Here is a 25,866-nt window from a genome sequence, read left to right on the forward strand (position 1 = left end):
AGTACAATCTCAAATATATTTCATGGTAGATAGGCATTTATCGTATGGAATAAAATGTGTTGATTAAATGTTGCACATAAGAAACTCAAAAGAGATCGAAATCATTAATAATGTTAGTCTGACGATCGAGCACGCGCGGCTAGACCAGAGCGCGCGCCTCTGCTCGCCAGTTTGTGGCCCTAAAACCCGGAAATTAGTTACATCTGCTTCGTTCAGCCATCCCTATCGGAAAACTGAATGGCGAAATAATACCGTTTTGGGACAAACGCCAAAAATAAGGTCTGAGGTTAACAGAAGTTTAGGAGAGTTTATACGTTTTGTTCTATGATATAGTATCAGTCAGTTAACATTACTTTAGCGAATTATGAAGCCTTAGTGTTTTTTTTAATGACATAAATTCGTCAAAACTCACAAAGTGACATTAGCTGAGGAAGATGATCTCATAGAATAACATGTTCGAGTTAATCCAAAAACAGCATTCATTTTCTCCATAGGCTTTTATCGAACGAACCATGGCGGATTATAGTGCATACAAAAATACGCCATTACTATTTCTGTCTGCGCAGGTGTCTCATCGCAGGTGCCTGTCCCGTGCAGACCTTCAACACTGGGTTTTCACCGAACTCCGTCTTCTTTTCTTGTTCTCCTCAAGTAGGCTTGCCTAAATTATTTGATTTAATATATTTTTTTCTTTCTAAAACATTAACCATGTTTTTTTCAGACGTGTCAAAACTTTGGGTTGTTGTTTGCTTAAAGAGAAGCCAGCTGGTTGAAAACGATGCGTGAGGCATCAAATTATGCCTGTTGAATAGGCACAATTGGAAAGGAGGGTAGGTCTATGTTTTTTCGTCACCGTTGGTTACTATGAGTGACTGGGAAAATATGTCTGTGATGGAAAACATAAGGAAAGAAAGAGGACAGTTTATATAGATTCGCTGTCTTAACCAGGATAAACAACAACTGTACAAGCTGAGCGTTGTTGTTATTCATCAGCTAAACGCAGTGTCGAGTGTGGCAGGTGTTCACATATGACAGCAAATTATAGTGACTAAGTTAGTTGATCTTTCTCTTGTGAAATAAAACGGGGGCTGGTCGGGAACTTCTGTCAGAATTCCCATCCCTCTTCAACACCATGGACGTCGTCGACTACAGAAGCGAGTTAAGGATGTCAGCCAGAGAAGTCAAAGCCTTCCTAGGCGCGGACATATTCACGTCTGTCGGGGACAGGAATAAGGATGATGTTGAATATAGATTTGTGGATGTCATGCTGTTTGGTGGGGCCCCTTGGGGGTTCACTCTGAGAGGGGGCCTGGAGCACCGAGAACCACTGCTCATAACCAAGGTATATCTATCTTTATCTATCTATCTTTATCTATCTATCTATCTATCTATCTATCTATCTATCTATCTATCTATCTATCTATCTATCTATCTATCTATCTATCTATGATGAAGAGGAATACAGAGAACCGTATTGACTTAACTTTAGCCACACTAGTTAACAACGTGCAAATTAACAGCAATGTGCAAATTAACAACAATAACAAGTACCATAGATCAATCATGCAAATAAAAACAATATAAATATATTTATTTCTCCACTGTCACAGATGGGTTTTACCTTTCCTGTTTCCCCTGATATGAAAATAAGGCTGTGTGGAGATTAAACACTGGAACATCACTGTAGTTTCCTGTTTGGTTAACTGTGTGTGTTTCATCATACACTGACATGTTTTCTCAGTCCATAAATAGTTGGGGCTGTCCCCACACCTTTTATGCCTTTGGTATGTTGCACATTTTCACCTTTAAACTTCTGCCCTGGTCAATGTCTTGAGCACATCTCCTCTAGCCACCACTAGTTTTGTTCTATGTGTGTTTGGGTGGGTGGGTGGGTGGGGGGGGGGGTGGGGGGCTGCGGCTGTCTTCCATACTCCTCACAGCAGTGCCAGGAACCAGTGGGGAATGCAGAAGTGAAGATAAGGTGTGTTTGGCAGACCAGGATTGGCTCAGTCAGTGCTGCTCTCCAACAGAATGAGGAAACAGTTTGTTTATCAGTTTCCATTCTCCTCCCCTCTCATGTACTCCTGTATGTGTAGAGAAGAAGTGATGGAATGTGCAACAAGTCTGCTCCAACCGTTCTCAAGTTGCTTATGGTTAAATTTTTTATCAGAGCTCTCAGGTTGCCACAGTATAATTCTTCCAGTGCAGGCTGGACACAATGGACTGAGCACAGATCCATGGTCACTGACCACCATCTCTTACAGGGATTGGGTTTACTCCATATTGCTTGTGTTCTCCAGCTGTTCGTTACATTCAGAAGCTACAGAAAATAACAATCCATCTTGTTCATTTTAGATTTATAGAATTTACAAAATCATACATCTCACAGTACTTTGTAACTTGCTCCATTTGCTTGTCAGTAGTAGACTAGTCCCCCTCTGAACGTTGAGACGGGGCTGGATAGAGGGGATTTGGAAGGGTGGATATGATGGGACCATTTTTAATGAAGTTGACTCAATGCCAGCATGGCAGGGTTGAAGAGAAGGTCCTGTCAACAGTCTATGGATGGAATGTGATATTCTTCTAAACTGATGAACTATGGAAAGTGAGCTGTTATTAAAATATGCTTCACTAATGAGAAATTAAGTCTAACATGTTCTTTTATCCACGTCACTATCAGACAGCATCCCTTGACTGGGCCCCTTTTCCCCTGCCAACACTATCTGTGTGCAATTGTTTTCTTATACTCTTCACTTCAGAAATGTTACCCGTCACAAAATCTCAAAATTTGCCCCAGTATGTTATAACTGTTTTATTGAGGATGAATAAACTACTTATAAACACCTTTCATTAAACATTCTTGTGTGATTCAGGTGGAGGAGGGCAGCAAGGCGGCGACAGTCAGCCTGCAGGTGGGAGATGAGATCGTCAACATCAACACAGTTCCCATCAGTGGATCCAGGCAGGAGGCCGTCTGTCTGGTCAAGAGCTCCCACAAGACCCTCGCCCTGGTTGTCAGAAGGTAGGCTATGAGCTGCAACTAAATTCCCCTTACACCTAGGCACAATAAATTTCTATTGAATTGAATATGACAGACATTGAATAAGAGTACAATACAAGATGTCTCAATGGGAACTATCATAGAGTGATTGCTGGGTACCATCTCTCCCATTGTGCTGAGAAGTGTCCTGTGTTTAAAATGGTATATACATCCCCCGTACGGATATGCATAAATATATTGTTTTATCTTAAACTGACACAACAATACCAAATTCAGCACACAAGAGTTGGGCATATCAGGAAGAGTGTTTTTTGTACAAATTACTTTCACTCTGGACTCGTGTCTGCAAAGTGTCAAACAAGCTAACCTTAACCCACAAAGACACTATCTTGGAAACGAGGAGTCCTGTGTACTGTAGTCGGTGCATTCAGAAAGGGCATTTCAGAACTAGCTGGGGGTGTATCATTTCAACACACTTTGACCTGCTGGGATGATACATAAAGCAGTTGTAATTGGTGTTGCGGTCAAGATGCAGTCACACATTGACCTTTGTTGGGGTTTGTTAACAATATTTTATGTACAGTACCAGTCAAACGTTTAGACACACCTACTCATTCCAGGGTTTTCCTTTATTTTTGCTATTTTCTACATTGTAGAATAATAGTGAAGACACCAACACTATGACATAACACACATGGAATAATGTAGTAACCAAAAAAGTGTTAAACAAATCTAAATATATTTTATATTTGAGATTCTTCAAAGTAGCCAAGCTTTGCCTTGATGACAGCTTGGCACACTCTCAACCAGGTTGATGAGGAATGCTTTTCCAACAGTCTTCAAGGAGTTCCTTGTTGGCTGCTTTTCCTTCACACTGCGGTTCAACTCATCCCAAACCATCTCAATTGGGTTGAGGTTGGGTGATTGTGGAGGCCAGGTCATCTGATACAGCACTCCATCACTATCCTTCTTGGTCAAACAGCCTGGAGGTGTGTTTTTTTGGTCACTGTCCTGTTGAAAAACAAATTATTTTTAGTGAGTCCCATTAAGTCCAAATTAACTTTTGACTGGTACCGTATGTGTGAAGATAATGTGTATGGTCACAGGGACTATATATTGGTGCAACTCTAACCACTGACATGCATAATCAGGACTGTCATTATACTAGACACATGTCATTTAAAGAATATTGCTTGGTCATAAAGTACAGTATACCTTAGTTTGAACTGGAAGAGTGGAATGCTAACTGATCATTACTTAACCACAAAGGGCAAGGCCACAGCTTGTTATGGTAACACTAGGACTAGGTGCGAACTTCTGTCTTTATTTTTAAACCCTTTTTATTTTTTTTAAATTTTTTTTTTTACACTCCTTCATCCGTGATATCTACTATGCTTAGTAAAGCAGTGTGAAGTATTTTTTTTTTTTTTTTTTTTTTTACAGATATCTACCCAACAGGGACGGGATGCAGTACATGGCTTATATTATGTGAGCAAACTAACCCCTTCACACAACAGTGAGAAAAAGCCAGTGTAGAGAACATTGAAGACTGCCCTATAGGGAAAGTGCTGTTTAAAAGTCTCTTTAACCAGTAATGACGTCATTCATTAGCAAGAGTGGGGCGCAGGGATGCCAATTTAGCAATTTTGTTGCTAGATTTAGCAACTTTTCAGACTACCCTGGCAACGTTTTTGTCAAACAGCAACTAGCAACAAATTTAGCTACTTTTAAAATTGTATTTTGAACTTTGAGCAACTTTTGAAAAGTGACTCAAACGCGAAAATGCACGCATTTTCCCTTCTAAATTACACAAAAACGATTTTCTCTGTCACAACACACGTGCCTGGCTGCAAATGTTATTTATTTTACCTTTATTTAACTAGGCAAGTCAGTTAAGAACAAATTCTTATTTTCAATGACGGCCTAGGAACAGTGGGTTAACTGCCTTTTCAGAGGCAGAACGACAGATTTGTACCTTGTCAGCTCGGGGGTTTGAACTTGCAACCTTCCGGTTACTAGTCCAACACTCTAACCACTAGGCTACCCTGCCGCCCAAAAAGTGCGTTGTGAGTGACGTCAGCAGCAGGCGCTCAGCCCGAGCACAGGCAGAAGCAATTTCAGTAAATTGCAAATCATTGTTGCCTGACTGCAGCAGCAGTAGTACGGATTCTACGAGCAAAACCCAATGAATGTAGTTGGTCACGAATGTTTGATCTTGAACAGAACTTGCAACATCAATCAACATGTCTCAACCAAAATTGTACAGAAAAGAGTGGGAATCTGTACCTGAACAAATGTCTAATCATATTTTCACATTATTCAAGTGTGTTAACTTCTATGCAGCATGAGTGGGGAGCTAACAGCCCAGAACTCCCAGTGCAGGTTGTGGAGCAGACACCGTGTGCTCGCGCTATAAAGGCGTCCGCATGCGGAAACATTCGGTAGAGTTCGTGCTTATATTATGACGACATTTTGTGTAGTTTTGGACTTCAAGCAAGTCATTTTTTTAGGCTGTTCAGGCACACCGCATTTTTTTCTGGAGGCAAGCCGAAGTTCAGAGCTGAACTCTACGCCCCTTCGTCGGCGTTTGGTCAAGTGTAGGGATTCTTCAATAGTCTTTGTTGTTATTCAATGAGAGATGACTCGTTTTCATGCACATTTATTAATCAAATTAAAGACCGATTTCTTGAGTTCGATTAATTGAATGTATTACTGGCTACGCCGTCTCAAAATGGACAAACAGTACTCAAGGGAGTATGCGAGCACACTCGTTCGTTTTGGCAGCGCGGATGTGAGACACATTTGACAGAAGTACAGAAAATAAAAAATTCTAGTACCAAACCGTTTTTCATGCGCTAATGTCGAAAAAGTACAGAACTTTTGGTATACAGTGCAACACTAATATCTAGTGCCTTGGAGTGTATATTTACACTAGAAAAGCCAGACTTACGGCCCCAGTGTTGTGGTTTTTCTCATGCTCCTCTGGCTGTCTGTCTAGGTTTGTGTCCCAAATGGCAGCCTATTCTATAGTGCACTACTTTTCACGAGGGCCTATAGGGCTCTGGTCAAAAGTAGTGCACTGTATATGGAATAGGGTGCCATTTGGGATTCACATAGGTTGTATACAGCAGAAATATACTGCCCATGTCATGACTTAGGCAGGGGGCTGCATGTCCTGTAGAGACTGACTGGGCCTCTGCTCATTGGCTGAGGAAAACAATGGACCCATTGTCCAGACTTCTCTCTGTGTGTCACAGCTGTTATTTCAGGTTAGATAATAACTCTTAAATGGCACAGAGGAATATCTGGGGAGTAGGGGGCGAGGGTAGGGGCAGAGAGCGAGATATGCCAAGTTTCGAAACATGGAGGACCTTTAGCCCACTTTACCTCGGCTCTCTGTCATCATCAGACATCACTCTGTCCAGAGACACCCATCGGCTCTGTTTCCCTTATGCTTCTTACACTTTTAAATCCCATTGACAGACCCTTAATCATTCTGACTTTCAGCGCCGACTGCCCCACTACAGGTCAAACACTTCCTCATTATGACTCATTCATTACTCAGGAATGTTACCCTTTCAATGCCAGATGACAAGGTTTTCTGAGATGACTTGGCAATTGAAGGTAAACATCAATTTAAGCACAATAATTATTTTACTTGCGCACATCTCAAGCGCTATAGCGCCATTTGAGACTGTCCTCTAGTTTATCAGTTGGCCACAGACGTGTGATACACTAGCTAGCCCATCACACCATTAGAGAAGGGACCACGGAACAAAAGGGGAACCATTTTCCATGTGAGTGCACCCTGTCAATCACACAAAGAGGGCCAGTTAGGGTCATTGTTTGGGGAGCCAGGACCAACCAGCGCTCTCTCCCAGGGGCTTTGTCTGAATTCCAGGGTCCTGGCTGGTTGGTCTAGCTGCCTGACTGTGGCTGTGTCGTTGGCTGTCCCTGACGTAGATAGACCCAGAGACAGCTGGTGGTGGTGGTAGGGGACCGTCACCACTCAACCGGCAGGGCCCCTGTGTGTGTGAAAGGAATTGTGTGTGTGAATAGACCATGGCCAAACTGCCAACCCGTTGTGTTTTGGCACCACCAGTAACTAGCTAATGACCGTATGCTGGTCTAAAAGGCATGCAGAGTATTCTTAGGTGAATTCTTTGTGAACCCCCCTGTGGATTTTAGACTTTAACTCTCTCTCTCACACAGTGAATTGAATGGGGGGCCAATGATGGATCAACCCTGATTTGATTTAGGCATCCAGTATTGATTATCCTCAATCAGACGTTCACACCTCTGTGTTGTATTCTGCTGTTAATGTCATTTAATCTCTCCGGACTCTGGTCTTCCACACTCCCTGCTGCTAACCAGAACAAACAACTGCAGAAAACATGGGATAAGTAGAAGAGGCACAACAACATGCCATCTAGTGGATGAAGTTGCTTTTTTATATGTAATATATATATATGTATATGTATATATGATTTTTAATAAGTTTTATATGTACTATAAGCCTAGTGAATTCATGTAACTCAAAGTGCTCTATGAAAATCAGAATGGTTTTTATATGTAGTTGAATTTCTCTTTGGGGTTTTTGTGTTCTTATAAACATGTTTTTTTTCTCTGTTCAAGTGTGTTATAGTATAGTAGGCCACTCTTGAGGCACATACTTGCATAAAACGGATTTAAAAAAAAATGTTTTGAATGTGAATCCAATGAAATATGTTAGTAGTTTAGTGTAAACTCATGCCTCATGACATCGTACAAGGTCCCTGCTGACTGGCTCCAGCATCTTAATGCCTGAATCCTATTACAACCTGTAAAGCCACAGGCATGAACTCACTCCGCTTAGAGAGAGGGCAAAGTAGTAAACACTGTTAAAAAAATGTTTTTGAAAAGGTGGGAATTGACTGATTGTACCAGGTAAAATCTTATGCAAATCCTCTATGAACCAGTGTAAAATAATATGCTTTATTTCTGGTGTAGACTCCATAGTTTGTGGAGTATCTGGATAGATGGTCTTTTACTGTATTAACTCTTTTAATGTGTTGTAGATTTAGCCTCCCCCCGCTTGGTGTGGAAAGTGGAACGTTCCATGTTGCCTAGGTGAGTTTACATTGCTAGTTGGGATAGGTTGTCTCACTAGAGCTCATTGTTTTCATCATCTCTGCTTTGGGAAGGCAGTGTAGTCAAATGAGGACAGCCAGGCTCTGGGGGTGGTTGCAGTTTTCTCTTCCTTGATATGCCTGGATTGAGAGGGTAGGAATAGGACGTCACTGAAGACATCATTTCAGGTATGTTATTCACTTTAATGGTAAGAGTTATCTAGAAGTAAGACTCACAGGACAAGGAGGACACTGAAACTATCTGCTGTAAAGCTCATCTTTTAGGAGTCTTAGTGTTTCAAAAATCGTCATTTTTGCACAATGACAATTGTCTATTGCTTTATTATAGCTATGTCACACACTAGCTTTGTCCTCCATCCATGATCAGATTTGAAAACTGGGTTGCTGACAGCCAAAATAAAACAAGCACATCTTTCCAACTTTTCCTCCAACTTTTAATTAAATTGGGCTATGTGGTTAAATGGTCCTTTAGGAGGTATTGTATAGTCAACTTAAACATGTGAGGAGGGAGAAGAAGATCCTATAGTGTTTACTCTGTCAGGCAGGGAGTCGCCCATCCTCAGGCAAAGCCCTGGATTAACACTGAACCATTAACATGACAGTGAGGGCCTCCCTACTCTCCCCTCTACCTCCACTCCCACACAAAGACAAACTGTTCTACTCTAGAGTAAGCATTTGCTCTGAGACAGACGCTTTACATTTTTGGGGTGACTTTATCAGATCTGTGTTAGGACTTATTAGGCCATCAGTTTATTGTTCCAGATGTCTTTGTAGAATGAGGGTAAAGAGGACTGACCGTCGTTCCTCTGCCACATACTATACCCACTTATTTTACAGACTGGTATCTGAACCCTGTAGGAACAGAACGGCATGTAACGTGGGTGTGGAGCCTGATGCTGAGGTCTCCTCTCTGTAACCAGATGATAAGCCCAGCTGTGATTACGCTTGCACTTTCTATTGTGTTGCTTGTTTCATTCAGCCCCCATTTTAAAAACCAGGCAGCGGGGCTCAGCGGGCCGAGCCATAGCAGGGCACACTGCCTGATTCTGTTTGGGTTGGTTCTTCTGTCCAGCGAGGTGGTGATTCAACAGTTCTACGTCCTTATTAGAGTCACTGGTTTTTCGCTGGTTATCTGAGCCAGTCGAAAAATAGCTCTTTCTCTTAGAAATGTTTACTGTTATTTTAAACTGGGATTGATTGTGTCTAGGGACTTGCAGTGTTTGGTTTACATACATCAACCGCCAACCCCCTCGCCATTCTGGAATGTAATGGTGGAATATCTGTCAATGACGCTTGTTCTTCGACTGCAGGACTAAATAATCTCTACGGGTGCCTTTTTCTTTTCCCTCTGTATCGAGTTGCTGTGTTTTCCACCATGACTGATATCATTCAGATAGTGAAGTCAAGTAGTTAGTTATCTTGGCCTTGTCTTTCTGCCGTCAAGGTCATTACGGTGTTCACTAACGAGAGAGCGTACTATTAGTTGTTTTTCTGTGTTCTTCTCTCCATTGTCAGCTGACCTATGACTCCGTTAATTAAGTGGAGATCTCGGTCTCGTTGCTACGATACAGCATACTTCCCAACTCCAACTGTGTGGTGTGCATTGGTTGGTTGCCAATTGCCTGTTTTGTAATGCTGTCATCAAATCAGCTTGACAGATTCCTCTGGAATGGGAGCTGTTTAAAACAAATCTTTATGTCCAAGCTACCTGCAATTCATGTCCAAGCTAACTGCCACGTGCCAGGATTTACTGTGTGACTATCGAGTGTGTGTGTGTGTGTGTGTGTGTGTGTGTGTGTGTGTGTGTGTGTGTGTGTGTGCTGACTGACGATGCAAGCAATCTTACTTTTTAAACTCCATGCGAGTTGTTAATGGGCTGTGAGCCAATGAGAGAGCCCCATAGACTGATCTAAAGCAAGGACCCTGGGCATGACAATAACCCTGACCCCTCCCCTCCCGAGGTAAATCCCCACAATCCCCTAGGAAATCTCCTATTATATACAACACTGGGAGCAAACACACTTGTTGGAGCCACACCAAGATGGAGTGTCAGTCAGTTTGTGTGTGTAAAGAGTATGGCAGAAGAGCTCTCTGTCTCTGTGTTTGAGATCTCTGTGATTGGACTGATGCAGCAGAAGTTATGGATGTGGAGGATTCCTTTGCACAGATAGCTCCTTTGCCAAAGAAGCTGTAAAATCTGACCAGGGTCTGTAGAAGTGCCTTGTCAATCATTGAAGTGTCTCGAAGGAATGCACTGCGTAGAAAGGCTCTGAGGAGAGGAGCAGTCATTTTCAGCCTGCTTTATCAGTGCTCTCTGAGGCACTGTTATTTGCTGAAAGAGAACTTGACAACAAAAGAGTGCATCTGAAATGCCACAGCATGATTGATAATTCTTTGGTAAGTTTTCTTTGATTTCTTAAGCTCATTGGACTTCCCTCTCTTTCATCCGTCTCACTACCTAATGCTCTGTCAACTCCACGCAGAGCGACGTAAAATTTAGTTTCAATAAATCTCTTCTTTCAGTTTGAAATGCTAATTCCCTCCATGTGTATTTACAAAGCTTTCCTCTAGATTTATTCTGTTTTTATCTAAGCCTACAGTCTAGGCTACGCGTTTCACACTTGCTGCCCGCATAGCCTAGATATTCACACCCAATTGGGTCAGTTTCGCTACTGTTGGTTTTTGAATGTCATTTTCACTGAAACCGGAGGAGGATTTTCAAAAACTAGCCCCAACGTCTCCTCCTCCTCCCCTCTGAGTAGCTGTGGCAGTTCAGCTGTAACCCTGACAATAAGGACTCCTGACTAGAATACTATTTGCATTTCTATTGTGAGCTCTGTTAGGGTTCTGTTAGGGCAGCGTACCACTCTCAGGACCACTGACTGACTGGAGGGAAGGAGGTAGTGAGTGCGTGTCGGTGTGCGTGCATGCCTACGTGGTCTGTCTTTGACGCTCTCTTTCTTTATGCTTCTTATTGAGGAGAGCTTCTCAGGTTGCCCTCTGCCTCCCTCCCATAAATTAGCTTGACTCCATGAACCAAGTGCGTGAGCTTTTGGAAGATTGCCAACGTTGATGTCCCACTTTAGACTGCGCTCCTTTGGGGCTGACTGCAAAGCAAAATACATCTTCACATTCCTTTGGCCCCCATGATGGAATGTAGGAGTCTTGTATCGTAGATCAGAGAGGTTAAGGATTTGAGTGGGTGGGTCTTAGCCTTACGCTTATACAGTATCTGTAGTCCACAATATGTTGCTCTTGTCTAGTCCATTCTGGTCGTTCCAACTGGGTGTGGGTCACAGGGTGAATTAAAACTGAAAATGCCCTGTTGGACCATACATGGGTTGAAATACTATTTGATATAATTTCACATTCTTTATCTGTGCTTGACTGAACTTTCCTGATGCAATGGAACCAATATAATAGTTGTAAATGTGCAAATGCCACCCATCTGGCACTCCAGGCAGGCTAAAGCAAAAACTAAATGTATTTGAAATATTTCAAGTAGTATTTGAACCCAGGTTTGTGTTGAACAGACGCCAGCTTGCACATAGTGTGAAACCATTGATCTCATCTTTCTAATTGATTCAAAGGCTAAGCCCCCGCCTACACCATGCTGTTTACACTCAAGGGATCTCTCTCTGTCTGTCGCCGTACAGCCATATGGCAGTGGGTTGACCACCAGACAGACTATGTTAAAGGTCATTTCTATTCTGTCTCAGTGTTGTTCTTCTAAATAACAGATATTTCTCACAGATTTCTACTGCAATGGTGGTTTCTTCTTGCGTTTTGAGGACTGATTCATCAAACGTCTTAAGAGTTGACCAAATGAACTACTAATTATTAAGGTCTGTCACCCATGTTACATACCATTCAATGTACAATGAATATCAAGCATAAATCTCTTATTGGCCAGAAGGGGGTGCACAGTTCTCATTGGTCAGTCACTGACATTATACTGAGGATCTTCAGTACTTTGTAGCTCAGTTGGAAAACCAGTATGGAAGAAAAAAAGTGTGCTCACTATTGTAAGTCGCTCTAGATAAGAGCCTCTGCTAAATGACTAAAATGTTAAATGATATTGACTAGGGATTTGTTTTAGGATTTTGACAATATTGTATGTTGTTGTTCCTCTGCTGCATGCCCAGGAAAATGAAAATGGTGGATATTGCCTCACAGACCACCATGCCATCAGAATCAGAAACTGACAAACATGTGGCCAGGAACTTTCTCACCAAGATATTACGAAGTTCTATGAGGTATTGTGGAATAGCAACCTCCTCCAGTACACTGGCAAACCCAAACCGATCCTTCAGTGGTCCCTTGTGACCTTCAATGTTTGAACCCAATCCCATTCTGTTGTTGATGTCACCCATTGCATCCCAGCTTCCAACATGGCGTAGAGTACTGTAGTTGTCTGTGGTGCTTGTCTATGTGTCAGGTTTGTTCGGTGAAAGCTTCATATTGTATCTCATCTGTCCAGGTCTATATTTCATTGTTTTGGTTCATATCTTCTACACAATGAATGTAAAACAGCAACTTTTCCACATCAGATTGTTTTTTTTTTTGTAGTAGGAGTTTCTTCATTTTTTTCTACTGAATTACATATTTTTGTTACCTCTCTCCGACATGCATTTCAGGAAGAACCGCTTCAAGGGGTGAGACTGAAATGAGAAAGAATTGTTTGTCTGTTCTGTTTTTAATTGCATTTCAATAACATGCTTTCCTTAACCTTCTCTCTGTAGGAGGAATGAACCAGTCTCCCGGCCCCATTCATGGCACTCCTCCAAGTTTACAGAAGACCACCCCGAACCCACAGAGAGTCACAAGGAGCCTCCACCTGCACCCCCACCTGTGTGGCAGGTCAAACATGAAGTCAGGTGAGCTGCTGGAAGAATCTATGACCTCCTTCTAGTGTCATTGTTACTCAGACACTGCCCGTTAGGGTCATCACAGTTCATAGAGAATTTGTCTGAGTTACATTCAGAGAGTTTATGGTTACTCCATCTCGTCAGAGGTAGGGGCAGCCATTATTCTCATGGGATTCTCATCTCCGGTCATTATATACAAAAATGTAAAAGTAGGTCAGTTATCAAAGAACAAGAAAACACAGGCTAATAATACCTAATAGAAATCTAATTTAGCTACTGCTAACCAGATTATTAACACAATGTCTTGTTTTATTTCTAGTGCATCCACAAAAGACCTTTCCAGCTGCGGGGACCACGACTCGAATCTACGCCAGTTATCCAGCCAGTTCAGCTCCGTGGGGAATATGGAGAGAGTAGAGCGCCCCTCACACCCCTTCCAACCAGGATGCCTCTCCCCCAGCAGGTACCACCGCAGCGCTGAGCCTCTCTCTGGGGGTGGAGGATCTGGTGGGAAGAGAGAATCGGCCTTCAGTTGCCTCTCCTCCACCAGCCCTCCCCCGGAGCCTGCTCTGGCCCTCGCCAACACTGACACTGCTGCAACTGAGAGCAGCATGTTCCATAAGGGTGTCCAGACTCAGACCAGTGAGGATGGAAGGCCGGGTGAGCAGCGCCACAGCCGGTACCTCCAGCGGCCCCAGGGGGACGGAGGCTCGGAGAGCCCCAGGACAGTCCCAGAGGAGCAGCCTGGCTCCCGCTACTCCAGTTCAGGCTCTGGCAGATCGCACATAGGCCCTGTGTGGAATGTCCCAGAGAGGAGGAGGGTAGCAGCGCCCCCCTCTCCTCCTCCTCCTCCCCTGCGCAGTGACAGCTTTGCTGTCACCAAGGTGTACCCTGCCTACACAGAGGGGCCTGGAGCTCCACCACACGGGCAGATGAAGGCCCAGGAACGAGGGGTGGACAGGCTGGCTGATGCCCCAGAGAACAGCAGCTACAGAGGCCGGGGCAACCATATCCCTCACGATGAGAACGGTGTAGACCCTAGGTGCAGTTACAACCCTCCACCTTGCAAGAAAGACTTCCTCCACCCAAACATAGCAGCAGGAGCACCTGACTACAACCACAACCAGCTCAGCAACCCAAACAAACTGTCCTCTGTGTGTAACCAGGATGTGAGACAGAGTCAGTCTCCCTTCACTTCCCTGCCCAACCACCAGCGGCAGTACAGCGACGAAAGCACTTTCTACCTGCAGACCAGATCCGCCCCACATCCACCGAAGCCGCAGAGCGTCGGTAGCTACTACCACAGCCTCCAGGAGCTCCCTACCAACTGCAGTAACAGCAGGAACCACGTGAGGTCCTCCACCACGTCCCTGTCCACCTCGACCATCGACCAGAACCTTGACTGCGGAGGACACATCCGGTACTACTGCATCACAACCAAGCAGCCAACCCAGCCAGAGACTCGTGTTAGACAGAGCAAATCAGAGGTCTGGAGATCTGACATGGAGCTAGCTACGGGCTCCAACGACAGGGGCTCCACAAGTTCCTCCCACAAGACCAACAAGGTCAAGTATCCTCCTAATCCTCAGCCTGCTTACACCAACAGCAAAGAGCGGAACGGAAATTTCCAACCGGCCAATGTTCTGCTTTACGGCCACACAGCCTCTAATTCCTTATCCTCATCTGGTAAACCTACCACTGAGGAGAATGAGAGGAGGAGTGAGGGCCAGAGACCTACAGAGGCCCAGCTTAGAAGTTCTTACTCTCCCAGTCCGCCCAAGGACCACAAGGCGGCACCACTGAGAGAAGACCCTTGGGTCTCTCAGGAGAACCATAAGATCTCTTCTCAAAAGTCACCCATGCTCCACAGTCTGGCTCAGGAGAGTAGAAGCCCCATGCTTCATTCTCTAGCCCAGGAGAGTGTTCTCCACCAGGCTCTTAATCACCCTGCTACGGCACCACCATCCAACGGCGGGGGAGAAGCCAACCACGCCCTACAGGAGGCTTTAACGGACAACACGGCAACGAGCAAACTGGCGAGACGCAGCGACCGATACGCCACCACCCTCCGCAACGAGATCCAGCTAAAGAGGGCCCAGCTGCAGAAAAGCAGGAGTGCTGCCACCCTGACCTGCCCCAGCGAGACGGAGGAGCCAGAGGAAGAGGAGACAGACCCGGGGGGGTGGAAGTCCACCTCCTCCACCTCCTCTGATGGCTCCTTTTCCACGTCCTACAAGGACCACCTCAAAGAGGCACAGGCGAGGGTCCTCCAGGCCACGTCCTTTAGGAGGAGAGACCTAGAACCTCCCGGGTCAGGGTCGGAGGCTCCGTTAACTAAACCCAACTCACACATAGTCTCCCGCATTGGCGGCCGCAAGCGTTTCCCTCTGAACAAGAGGGTCCACTCGTTCTCCGAGCCAGACAAGATCAACAAGCTCGGAGTGGAGGGTGAGGGAGAGCATCCTGTTGGAACAGCACGGTCATTTATAGACCGACGAAAGTTCTTTGAAATGGCTGCTAAACCTTCCTTCTGCAGACCCATCTCAACCATCCACAAGTCAGGCCAGCAGAGCTCCAGCACCACCTCCGGCACTTTGGAGCGCGGAGAGGGCAAGGCCAGAGGGAGAGCCCACTCAGGCGAAACTGAGGAGGGCTGGAGGCCAGGCCTTGCCAATGAGACTTCCAGTGACCACCACCCAGACCCCCTCAGCCCCGCAGGCAGACAGGCCCTACTGGAGCAGCAGAGGCTGGGGACCTTCGCTGAGTACCAGGTCACCTGGAACATGCAGAGGAAGGCTTCAGACACAAAGCCCCAGGGGAGGTACCACTCTGTTGACAACATCCTGGACCAGGGTACAGAGGAGACGCCTGTCTGTGTCCACGAGAGGTCCAGATCGTCTCCCTCACAAGACTTCCACACACAGGTGAGCGTTTCCATCAAATGGTTCTTAGTGTAGCGGTAGTGAAGTGCAGACATGCATGAGTTTGTTTTGTAGATATCAAAGTCCATGTTGTCTAAACATTAAACCAGCTGGCCGGAGTGCTGTTTTAAAAGAAGGTTATATTGGGCCAGCTATATTAAGGCAATTCAGTGTGTTCTTCATTTTCTTTCAGAAGATCCCTATGCCATGGAGAGAGACTGTTGAAAACCCGTATCTGGATCACAGACGAGGCAGTTACACCACCAGGTGAGCATTCCACATTATTCTCTTCTCGACTAAGGTTTCTGTGCTCAGATCGGTTATAACCTATCCACCTGTTGTTGGAACACATTTCAAGGTGATAGTTACCTGTTGGCGGTGCAGTAACGCACATCCGCATGTACATGAGTGTGTACTACAGTTTAATAACAATAGCAGCTTGAGTTAGGGCAGGTGGGGAGCATGCCAGTTCAGCCCAGGTGTAGTTATTAGGGTTTGGGAGGTCAAGCTACAGCTAAAAGTGTTAGCCTGAAACAGGATTGGTTATCACAGTCAACTCAGGTCTCCGGTTATAAACACACTCACTGCATCCTGGGTGTTATTACAGAGATGAGTTTTTAATTTGAAAAAAATGTCAATATTTTTTTCCACAGTATATGCTGAATTTGTGAAAATAAAAATGAATAAATCAATTCAGAAAGAACTCTGCTCCTCATTTCAGTTGAATATGTACTTTGTGTGAGTATGTTGATATCTTATAGTTTCCTCTTCTGTTTGGCAGAGGGCAGAACGAGAGCAGAGAGCAGGCAGCCCAGCTCCACCACTTCCCACAGCCTCCACAACCGTCTATTCCAAGACTGACCGACACAGAGCCACACAGCAGCAGAGACGTGGCCACCCCCACCCCTCTCCCTCTCCCCTCCGAACACAGATACAAACGTGACTCTGCGAACCCCGCCCACAACCTCCCCGCTCTCCCCCCGTACCCCTCCAATCACACCCACAGCTCTGTGTCTGAGCAACCACTACCACCTCCAACGCCCGCTCCCAAGCCCCAGAATACAGGCCTCATCATCATGCCACATTGGCCTCTCCTAGGCCTGGAAACTTCCTCAACCACATCCTCCTCCTACGGACTGTCTTCCCAGGAATTCCTGCCTGGCCCTTACACCCATCAGGCTGAACCATCATCCAGCAGCAGCTGCTCCTCCCATGGCCCAGAGCTGGATCCTGCCCCAAACCAAGCCTGCTCCTTGGGCTCCACCCAGCTCCCCTCTCCCTCCCCTGGGACAACCGCTGGACTGGGCACAGAGGAGGGAGCAGCTGATTCAACACTAGAGCCGCCACCCTCCCCCTCTTCCCACTCTCCTTTTTTCTCCTACCAGCCTGCCAGTCTGACGGTTCCCTCCTCAGGTGGGACTAGTTCTCCCTCTCCTCAGTTTGCTCCACAGAGGCTGACGGACCAGCCCCCTGTCTCTGTGTCTATGCAGGATGAAGCCCAGAGCAGGTAAGCGCTAAGCAGCTTAACTGGCGTTCTTATGCCCGTCTCCTCAGCTCCCCCTCAAACTACTGTACAGCCTTACGTAACTAACTGGGGATTGTTGTGTTGTGTTGCTTTACTTACAGTAAGCCTTGTCCGAGCCAGCACGGCCCCTAGATGCAGGAGCCTATTTCCTGATTCTGTAGCGTGAGGCAGCTCCATTTGAAGTCTCGTTTCGTTATCGTAGTAGCAGCACATTGATAGAGGAGGCCATGGAAGATTGTTTGGAATTACATGGTGTGATGTGCCACAGACCAGAATGCAATGGTTTAGTTTTCCTATGATCCATTTCCCAATGATTTGGTTTCAGCTGCTCAGCATTGGGGCTCATGCAGTATTTTTGCCACAGTAGCCAGGGCATTAACATTAAGCCTGGAGACAGAAGGCTGTAATTTTATTTGGTCATATGATTGACTGACTGCATGACCTTTCAGTCGACGGCGCCGTTCCATCCCTCTAATTATCATTGACTCAACCTGTCCACTGTCAGACCGTAACATGGACTGTAAGCTTGTATATGGTAGATGTGGTTAATGTGACTCACTCCTGACATAAAATCCTATTTCAGTTTCAGTAAACTGAGCTGTAAAGTAGGCTAAAGGTTAAAGAATGTGTTCATAACATTATTTGTGTAATTTTTAAGTGACAACATTCCACACATTTTTCTCACAACACATTGGTTAACTGTAAGTTATGACTAGCTACTGTTTTCTCTATACAGGCCAGAGAACAGGACCAACTCTGTGATGGAGATGAGCAGTGTAGGGAAGAAGGTCCCTGTTAAGATCGTCCATGCTGAGAGCACCACCGAGAGGGAGAGCCACCAGTACCTGCAGCACAGCGAGAAAAATAGGGCCCCTGGAGTTTCAGAGGGGCCCGACTTTCCCCCGCCCCTACCGACCTGCCTGCCCTCCCCTGAGCCGCAGCCCTACTCCCTGTTCCGTGCCTACACCCCCTACACACGCCATGGGCCCCAGAGTCCCCCCAGGGACCCAACCCTCACTGCAGCCCCAGAAGAGGCCCTGTCCCTTGGGCAGTCTCAGACCAACGGCCCCTCCGGTACCTCCACCATGGGTCCCCAGCAGCCTCAGAAGAGTAACTCGGAGGAGGATGTGAAGAGAGAGGAGCTGGCCAGAGACATCATGGACAAGGATAAGTCCCTGGTGGACATCTTGGACCAGAGTAAGATGAAGACCACCATGGATCTGATGGAGGGGATCTTCCCCCAGGGGGAGCAGATCTTGGATGGGGGGCACCAGAGGAGGAAAGTCTCCCCCAAACAGGGATTGCCGCCCAGGGGAATGGATGACCGGTGAGCTGACTGGGAATGGGATCTGCCAGTCCAGAATTATAACATTTCTGAACAAATGAACTGGGCATTTACTGGTAGTCATAACATAATCGAGATAATAATAATAATTTTTACGTTTTTATCAGACTGACTTCCTCTCCCACTTCAGAGGTATTTGTTCAGATGAGTTAAAAAACACATTATGGGGTGTTAATGTTTCTTCCCATTGAGAGGATGAGTAGAGGGAAATGTATTCATGACAAAAACACATTAGTCCAATTATAAACACTGATCAACCCATAGACTGTGGCTGTCTTAACACGGATGCCCCCTGTTGGCAATATATTGAATCACAGACTACAACTGAATACAATGGAGGGGCATAAACCTTCCATTTTACCTGCAATTTGAACTGACCTCTCTGAGATCTTTGAAGTGTAGGAGTTGCTCTGGCCCATCAATACTGAGCGATCACCTCCTGCATTTCACGTGACATCCTATTGCCTGCTTTCTTCTCAATAGTATTGCACTACATAGGGAATATACAGTACTAATAACCAGAATTAAAAACCAGGTAGTTTGGGTCCTGGATGCTGACGGGCTAAAACAGCATTCCAGACGTGTGTGTATATCAGATAATAATGACGCAAAACGACTTATATTTATGTTGGTAACCGGTTCATAATAGCAATAAGGCATCTCTGGAGTATTTGGCCAATATACCACGGCTAAGGGCTGTATCCAGGCACTCCGCTTCGTGCTGTGCTTAAGAACAGCCCTTGGTATATTGGCCATATACACACATCCTTGGGCCTTATTGGTTAAAGAACCCTCTACTTTCTGTCTCTATCCCTTCCAGGAGAGAGGAGGAGGGCATGTCTGCTGCCACAGGGTCCCTGGTGACCAGCTCCTCTTACTACAGCACATCTGCCCCCAAGGCTGAGCTGCTCAACAAGATGAAGGACATGCAGGAGGACGAGCTGGAGGAGCTGGAGCAAGACTCGGAGGACGAACTGGACATCAACCTGGCCAGCAAGAAGGTACAGAGACACAGCGTAGTATACTTGACCCTTTAAAATCACTTTCTCCAACCCTGTTCCTGGAGAACTAGCCTCCTGTAGGCTTTTGCTCCAACCCTGTTCCTGGAGAGCTACCCTCCTGTAGGCTTTTGCTCCAACCCTGTTCCTGGAGAGCTACCCTCCTGTAGGCTTTTGCTCCAACCCTGTTCCTGGAGAGCTACCCTCCTGTAGGCTTTTGCTCCAACCCTGTTCCTGGAGAGCTACCCTCCTGTAGGTTTTTGCTCCAACCCTGTTCCTGGAGAGCTACCCTCCTGTAGGCTTTTGCTCCAACCCTGTTCCTGGAGAGCTACCCTCCTGTAGGCTTTTGCTCTAACCCTGTTCCTGGAGAGCTACCCTCCTGTAGGTTTTTGCTCTAACCCTGTTCCTGGAGAGCTACCCTCCTGTAGGTTTTTGCTCTAACCCTGTTCCTGTTCCTGGAGAGCTTACCCTCCTGTAGGTTTTTGCTCCAACCCTGTTCCTGGAGAGCTACCCTCCTGTAGGTTTTTGCTCCAACCCTGTTCCTGGAGAGCTACCCTCCTGTAGGTTTTTGCTCCAACCCTGTTCCTGGAGAGCTACCCTCCTGTAGGTTTTTGCTCCAACCCTGTTCCTGGAGAGCTACCCTCCTGTAGGTTTTTGCGCCAACCCCCGTTGTAACTAACCTGATTCAGCTCATCAACAAGCTAATTATGGAATCTGGTCTGCTAGATTAGGGTTGGAGTAGGAACCTACAAGATGGTGTCTCTCCAGGAACAAGGTTGAAGAGCCCTTCTCTAAAACAACACATTTCACTGCACCCATCTGGTGTATGTGACAATGAAACATTATTATTATTTATAATTACTGACTGTTTCATGCCATATCTATCACTGATCATCAATCCAGCTCCCGGAGAGTCACAGGACTGCAGCTTCTCCCCAAGTTTAGTGTCGTCATACCCGATTCCACTGATCTTCAACACTTTGATTAGCTGAATGTGGTTCACTGCTGAGCCAAGACAAAAACCTGCCGTTCTGCAGCTCTCCGGGATTAAGGAATAGTTCCTCAAGTACGTTTGTGAAATGGCTCTCTCCAATGTCATCCCCTTGTCTGTCCCTGTCTTTCTCACCACAGCAAGAGCTGATTGACAGCCTGGGTAAGAAGTTGCAGGTGCTACGCGAGGCCAGAGAGAACCTTCAGGAGGACCTCCACGATAACAACTCTCTGGGGGACGAGGTGGAGGCCGTGGTGCAGAAGGTCTGCAAGCCCAACGAGCTGGACAAGTTCAGGATGTTCGTGGGAGATCTGGACAAGGTGGTCAGTTTGCTGCTGTCCCTGTCTGGCCGACTGGCCAGGGTGGAGAACGCTCTCAACAGTCTGGAGGAAGACACTACACCAGAAGAGAAGGTAGTGGCTAGAGTGGAAGTTAAGGAAGGACGTAGCTCACTCCCCACGCTGCTTGTGAGGCAGGATTAGATGGTTAACACTCATCCTCATTAGCTCAGAGCTATAGTGGTATTACACACCAGACTAAAGGGATGTTTGCATTTACCAACTTACAATATTCATGTTCAACATTAATTGATGTGTGTACTGTAAATTAATCAGGAAGGTTTTCGACTGCTTCCATCATAACTGCTTCCCTGCATTTGTTAGTATCCCTCTTACTGATCTGCACCCTCTGTTTGCCCTCTCTCTCTCAGCGTACCCTGTCAGAGAAGAGGAAGTTGTTGATCAGACAACACGAAGATGCCAAAGAGCTCAAGGAGAACCTTGACCGGCGGGAGCGCCTGGTTTATAGCATCATGGCTGCTCACCTCAGCCACGAGAGCCTGGCAGACTACCAGCACTTTGTCAAGATGAAGTCAGCCCTCATCATCGAGCAGCGCAAGCTGGAAGACAAGATCAAACTGGGAGAGGAGCAGCTGAAATGTCTGCTGGATAGTTTATTGTTGGAACAAAGGCTGCTGTTCTGACGATGCTTAGTGCAATCCGAGATGCTTGGGACGTCCCTAACCTCAACCCTTACCCTGACCTTAACCCTCACCTAACCTTCACCTTTCAACTTCAATAGGGTGACATCAGAGTTGGGACGTTCCAAGGATCTCGTTTAGACTTTTCCTTCTGACAATGGCCACACAGAGGTGATGTGGTGTACTGACACAGACTGGCCACTAGAGAGCCTCAGAGAGGCGCTGTTGGATTTGGATATGATGGATTTTCCATGTGCTTTCTGTTGTAGTTGACTGACTTCTTGAAGCCTGTTACATTTCAGGTCCACAGTACAGACAGGAGCTGTTTTTCTGTGCTGAAGAAACACCCTGTTTCTGGATTTAAAGTAGCTCCTTAGAAGGAATTCATTAAGATCGATGAAACTTGCTTTGCTAAATGTGTTTGGTTCAGGGATGTTGGTGAGGCCTCATGGTGAGGGCTATGCTCTCAAATTATTCTCAAGACGAGGCGGAGCGTCTCCGTTTAATATAATGCGTGATGGAACATGTTTTTTTTTTAGTAATTTATTGTAGCCTTTTAAATATTTACAGGTGACTTGACATTTCAGGTAAACGCACCCATAAACCTACGTTGTAGTTAATTACTATACAAATTATACATATTCTCATTGTGAAGTATAGGTTTTATATTTAGATCATTAACAGGGTTTTTCCTCAATGGGACAGTGCTGGTTTGGCTCAGAAGTCTAAAGTTATTTTCATATTTGCCCAACAGTACATATCATACTACACACACCACTAATCGCTACAACACAGATGTGTATGTTTTCAACCAATGTTGTTCTTAGCCCCCACTACCCATACATTAGTATGGTATTTCTTGACAATGTTTATTTTATACTCATGTGCTGGGTCTTTTTTTTATTCCAAAAGTATAAAAAGGTAATTAAACATTTGAAATCCGTTGTGAGCAGCAGGTACAGAGGCGAGCCGGGAACCGGAGGATTGCCCGTTCGAGTCCCGGGTCCTGCAAGAAAAAAATCTGTCAGGAAGTGAGCTGGCAACCGGAGGGTTCCTGGTATCAAATCCTAGATGCCATTGCATGCCATTGTGCCCTTGAGCAAGGCACATAACCCCCCCACAACAACAGGTGCCCAGTGTGTCAGACCCCTGCGCCTCTCCAAAATATGTATGTGTATTTTGAATGGCAGTTTCTTTCTTTTGGAAGAGTTGGGTTAAAAGCGGAAGGTGCGATTTGACCAACAAAGGGATCTTAAAATCAAAGATTGAATTAGCACTTTATCGTCCCAGAATTCCCCTGTTTAGGGACCCATCTCAACCTGACGTTGTGCCTGGGCGTCTGCCACTGTGAACACTAAAGGATTTGTATGTCCATGCTTTGTATAACCATACATACATGCATTGTACTCTCACATCAATTTGAAGACAATAAACATTATGACTCTTGATGGTCTTGGTATTTGTGACCTTATTACCCAACTGGCCAGTGGCCGTAACGACAATGACTAAGCTAAGAAATGGCAGGGTTTTAAGTGTGGCCTGATTGTAGGATCGGTTAATTAGCCCCACCTTCCCTTTCCTCTTTCTGGTGAATAGCAATAGAGGAGTCAATCATTCACAGAGATGTTATGACTGTGACTTTATATGTTGTACAAGATGAGGAAGCGTCGGTCTTGTTTACATCGGTACGAACACAGGACGATTAATGGCCGGTCCGGCACACTGACTGCTGATCTGTAGCTCTCACCACTACTAACCTGTCAGAACTAAGAGGTAATGTGTTGTTTTGTCCGATATCAGTTTGTATTTTGATTTTTATCACCACATCCTGTGTATTTGATTATCAATCTAGCGTGTCCTGTCTGTCTTTTACGTCATACAGTTGATTTATAAAGGCAATTTTCTGACAAGGCAAACTAAATTGCTAGATTTCCATAGTGATAATTAGGTGCTTGATGTCACCATGGGGATTGTGTTGTTTTAATGACGTTTGTCAAGGCTCCCTAGAAGTATGCTATATGCTTTAACCCACTGTCTTATATCCAATCAACGTGTTCACGTGCTATTCTTGGTTACTGCATGTGTCTTTGAACTACTTTGTTCAGTTTAACAACAACCTCCAGCTATGACATTTTTTAAGTTCACTTTTTTAATTCTCCCACGATCCGCATACTCTTACACATGTTGATTGTGTTGCGTTGTGGCATGCGATAAACCATACCATGGCCTTTTGAGGTAGTTAAAATGGGGACATAAAGCCTGTTGAAAACATCTAGTTCATGTGTCCCTATCCACTGCATTTAACCCCCAGTTGTAATTTCCCTGTTTGTAGACTTTGTCATGGCACCAGTTGCCATAGTCATTCATCTCTCTGTTTTGTCTTTCCTCCTCAAATATGTATTGTGTCGAGGCTCCTCACATTCACAGGTGTGGTGTTAGCTGCCTGCTCTCACCACATTGCATGTTTCTTCTTCCTCTCAGAGGGCAGCAGTTGCTTTGTCTTCCAACCTAGAGACAGCAGGACCGGATCTGGGGGAAAACGACCACGTATCCAAGCCTCTTCCTTAATATGAGGTGCGAGACTGGAGCCTGAGGGTGAAAAACAGGATCAGTAAGAAGATCGATCGCTGTTCATTCAGTATGGCAGCTCTCTGAGATGAGCTGTCTGAGATGACGGGGCTTCAGTTCATCTGATCGGAAGATGTTGTTTGTCTGTAGGCAGACTAAGAGAACTGTCGGTGGATTATCTTGGCTGTCCGTTTTAAGGTGAGGCTCTCTGTGTGTTATGATATGGCATACCTGGTTCACACAGCTCACCCTCAGTTCGTCAGCCTGTGGTTGAGTGCCGTGGGTTGGGTCCTTACCGCGGTGACCCTTGGCCTCATCCAGTGGAGGGTCTGGCAGGTGGCCGACTTGACCTTCATCACCTCAGGAGTGGCCTGGGTCGGAATCTGGAGGGTGTGTTTCTATAGCCATACCCTTGTGACCTCAGGGTTCAGGGTCATGTATTGTCAGAATATGGCGCTGTCGGACGCCTTCACGCCCCCGGAGGTCGCCACGGCCCAGGTGCTCACTCTAATAGGGTTGGTCGTGGGGTTCTGTGGGAACGCTGCCGCCGTCTACGCCCTCAGGAACGTCTATTTTGGCCTGGAGAAACAGACACCTATCCGCTGTGCGTTCGCAGTGGCTGGTACTCTGTGCTTGTTGTCCGCTGTGTGTTTTCTCATACCTCTCCTGTGGAACCTGAACTCGGTGGTGACCAATCAAACGATTGCGTTCCCGTCAAACTTCCACATGCCCCCTGCACCTGTGACCCAGAACGCGGGGGCAGGTATCGGGGTCGGGATCGTAGGGTCGTTCATGATGATCGTCAGTGGAGTTATCTTCATCTTCTACAGGTTCCCTGTTAAGGTAGGACCCAGAGTGGAGCCGCCTTGTCCAGAGGCGAGACACTTTGATGGGTCAAGTGTTGGGACATTATCCCTACCGTGTCCCACAGACCCAGGAGACAGTTTGAATAACTCTCAGGCCATGGACAATCCTGCCTTCCATTCTGATGAACACTTGTGATTTTAGTTTGTTTCTGAAATCATACATGATTTGACCATATTCAATGTTGTATTTGATGTGACATAAAGGAATAGCCGTTTGATTTAACTATATGGTTTGTATGAGAACCCCCCCACCGACCTCCGAACAAGTGACATCAATAAGGTATCATAGCTTTCACCTTTGATTCACCTAGTCTGTCATGGAAAGAGCAGGAGTAATAGTCAAGAGTATTTCACAGTGTGTTTGTGTTGTATTGAGTTAATACTGATACTGTAGAGAAGCAGTGATTTGGAGGGTACACAAAGACACACGCTTTCTCTTTTGAGGACATGCTTGCAACACACCTCTTTAGTCATTGCCTTGCAATAACTCCAAAGGGAGTTTAAAAACTGATCACATTAAATGTTTTACATTTCATACTTGTATTGCTGATGCCATTGAATGTATTTCTTTGTAAATTATGCAGAATTTGTACCGTTTCTGTTTTATTTGATCACATTCTAAATGTGTTCTTCAACTTTTAAGGGCTCTTGACATCCAGGAACAATATTATACAC

General features: G+C 45.6%; 2 protein-coding genes across 13 annotated transcripts; both read left to right on the forward strand.

The window, feature by feature from the left end:
- The first annotated feature begins 52 nt into the window (after positions 1-52).
- On the forward strand, positions 53-23,203 carry LOC112266521 (protein Shroom2). Of its 12 annotated transcripts, XM_024444061.2 has the most exons (12): positions 269-279; positions 567-651; positions 1,110-1,342; positions 2,874-3,022; positions 12,873-13,007; positions 13,318-15,922; positions 16,113-16,186; positions 16,701-17,426; positions 18,181-18,771; positions 19,610-19,790; positions 20,919-21,191; positions 21,488-23,203. In XM_024444061.2, the coding sequence occupies exons 3-12, from the start codon at positions 1,133-1,135 to the stop codon at positions 21,758-21,760; spliced, it is 5,217 nt and encodes a 1,738-aa protein (XP_024299829.1). In that variant the 5' UTR covers positions 269-279; positions 567-651; positions 1,110-1,132; the 3' UTR covers positions 21,761-23,203. The 12 variants fall into 12 exon arrangements, with proteins under 12 accessions (XP_042152964.1, XP_024299829.1, XP_042152963.1 ...); XM_042297030.1 differs by lacking the exon at positions 1,110-1,342 and having other exon boundaries at positions 53-279; XM_042297029.1 differs by lacking the exon at positions 269-279 and having other exon boundaries at positions 295-651.
- Positions 23,204-23,289: 86 nt separating this feature from the next.
- On the forward strand, positions 23,290-25,512 carry LOC112266525 (claudin-34-like). Its single transcript, XM_024444082.2, has 2 exons — positions 23,290-23,530; positions 24,239-25,512. Exon 2 carries the CDS (start codon positions 24,548-24,550, stop codon positions 25,325-25,327), a length of 780 nt encoding a protein of 259 aa, XP_024299850.1. The 5' UTR covers positions 23,290-23,530; positions 24,239-24,547; the 3' UTR covers positions 25,328-25,512.
- The last annotated feature ends 354 nt before the right edge of the window (positions 25,513-25,866 follow it).

The sequence above is a fragment of the Oncorhynchus tshawytscha genome, linkage group LG14, assembly GCF_018296145.1.
Source record: "Oncorhynchus tshawytscha isolate Ot180627B linkage group LG14, Otsh_v2.0, whole genome shotgun sequence".
NCBI lineage: Eukaryota > Metazoa > Chordata > Actinopteri > Salmoniformes > Salmonidae > Oncorhynchus > Oncorhynchus tshawytscha.

Coding starts and splice junctions, on each gene's coding strand:
- LOC112266521 (XM_042297029.1), top strand. CDS start 513: ATGGCGGATTATAGTGCATACAAAAATACGCCATTACTATTTCTGTCT. Junction 13,008..13,317: donor CAGGTCAAACATGAAGTCAG/GTGAGCTGCTGG, acceptor TTTTATTTCTAG/TGCATCCACAAAAGACCTTT. Junction 16,187..16,700: donor CGAGGCAGTTACACCACCAG/GTGAGCATTCCA, acceptor TCTGTTTGGCAG/AGGGCAGAACGAGAGCAGAG.
- LOC112266525 (XM_024444082.2), top strand. CDS start 24,548: ATGGCATACCTGGTTCACACAGCTCACCCTCAGTTCGTCAGCCTGTGG.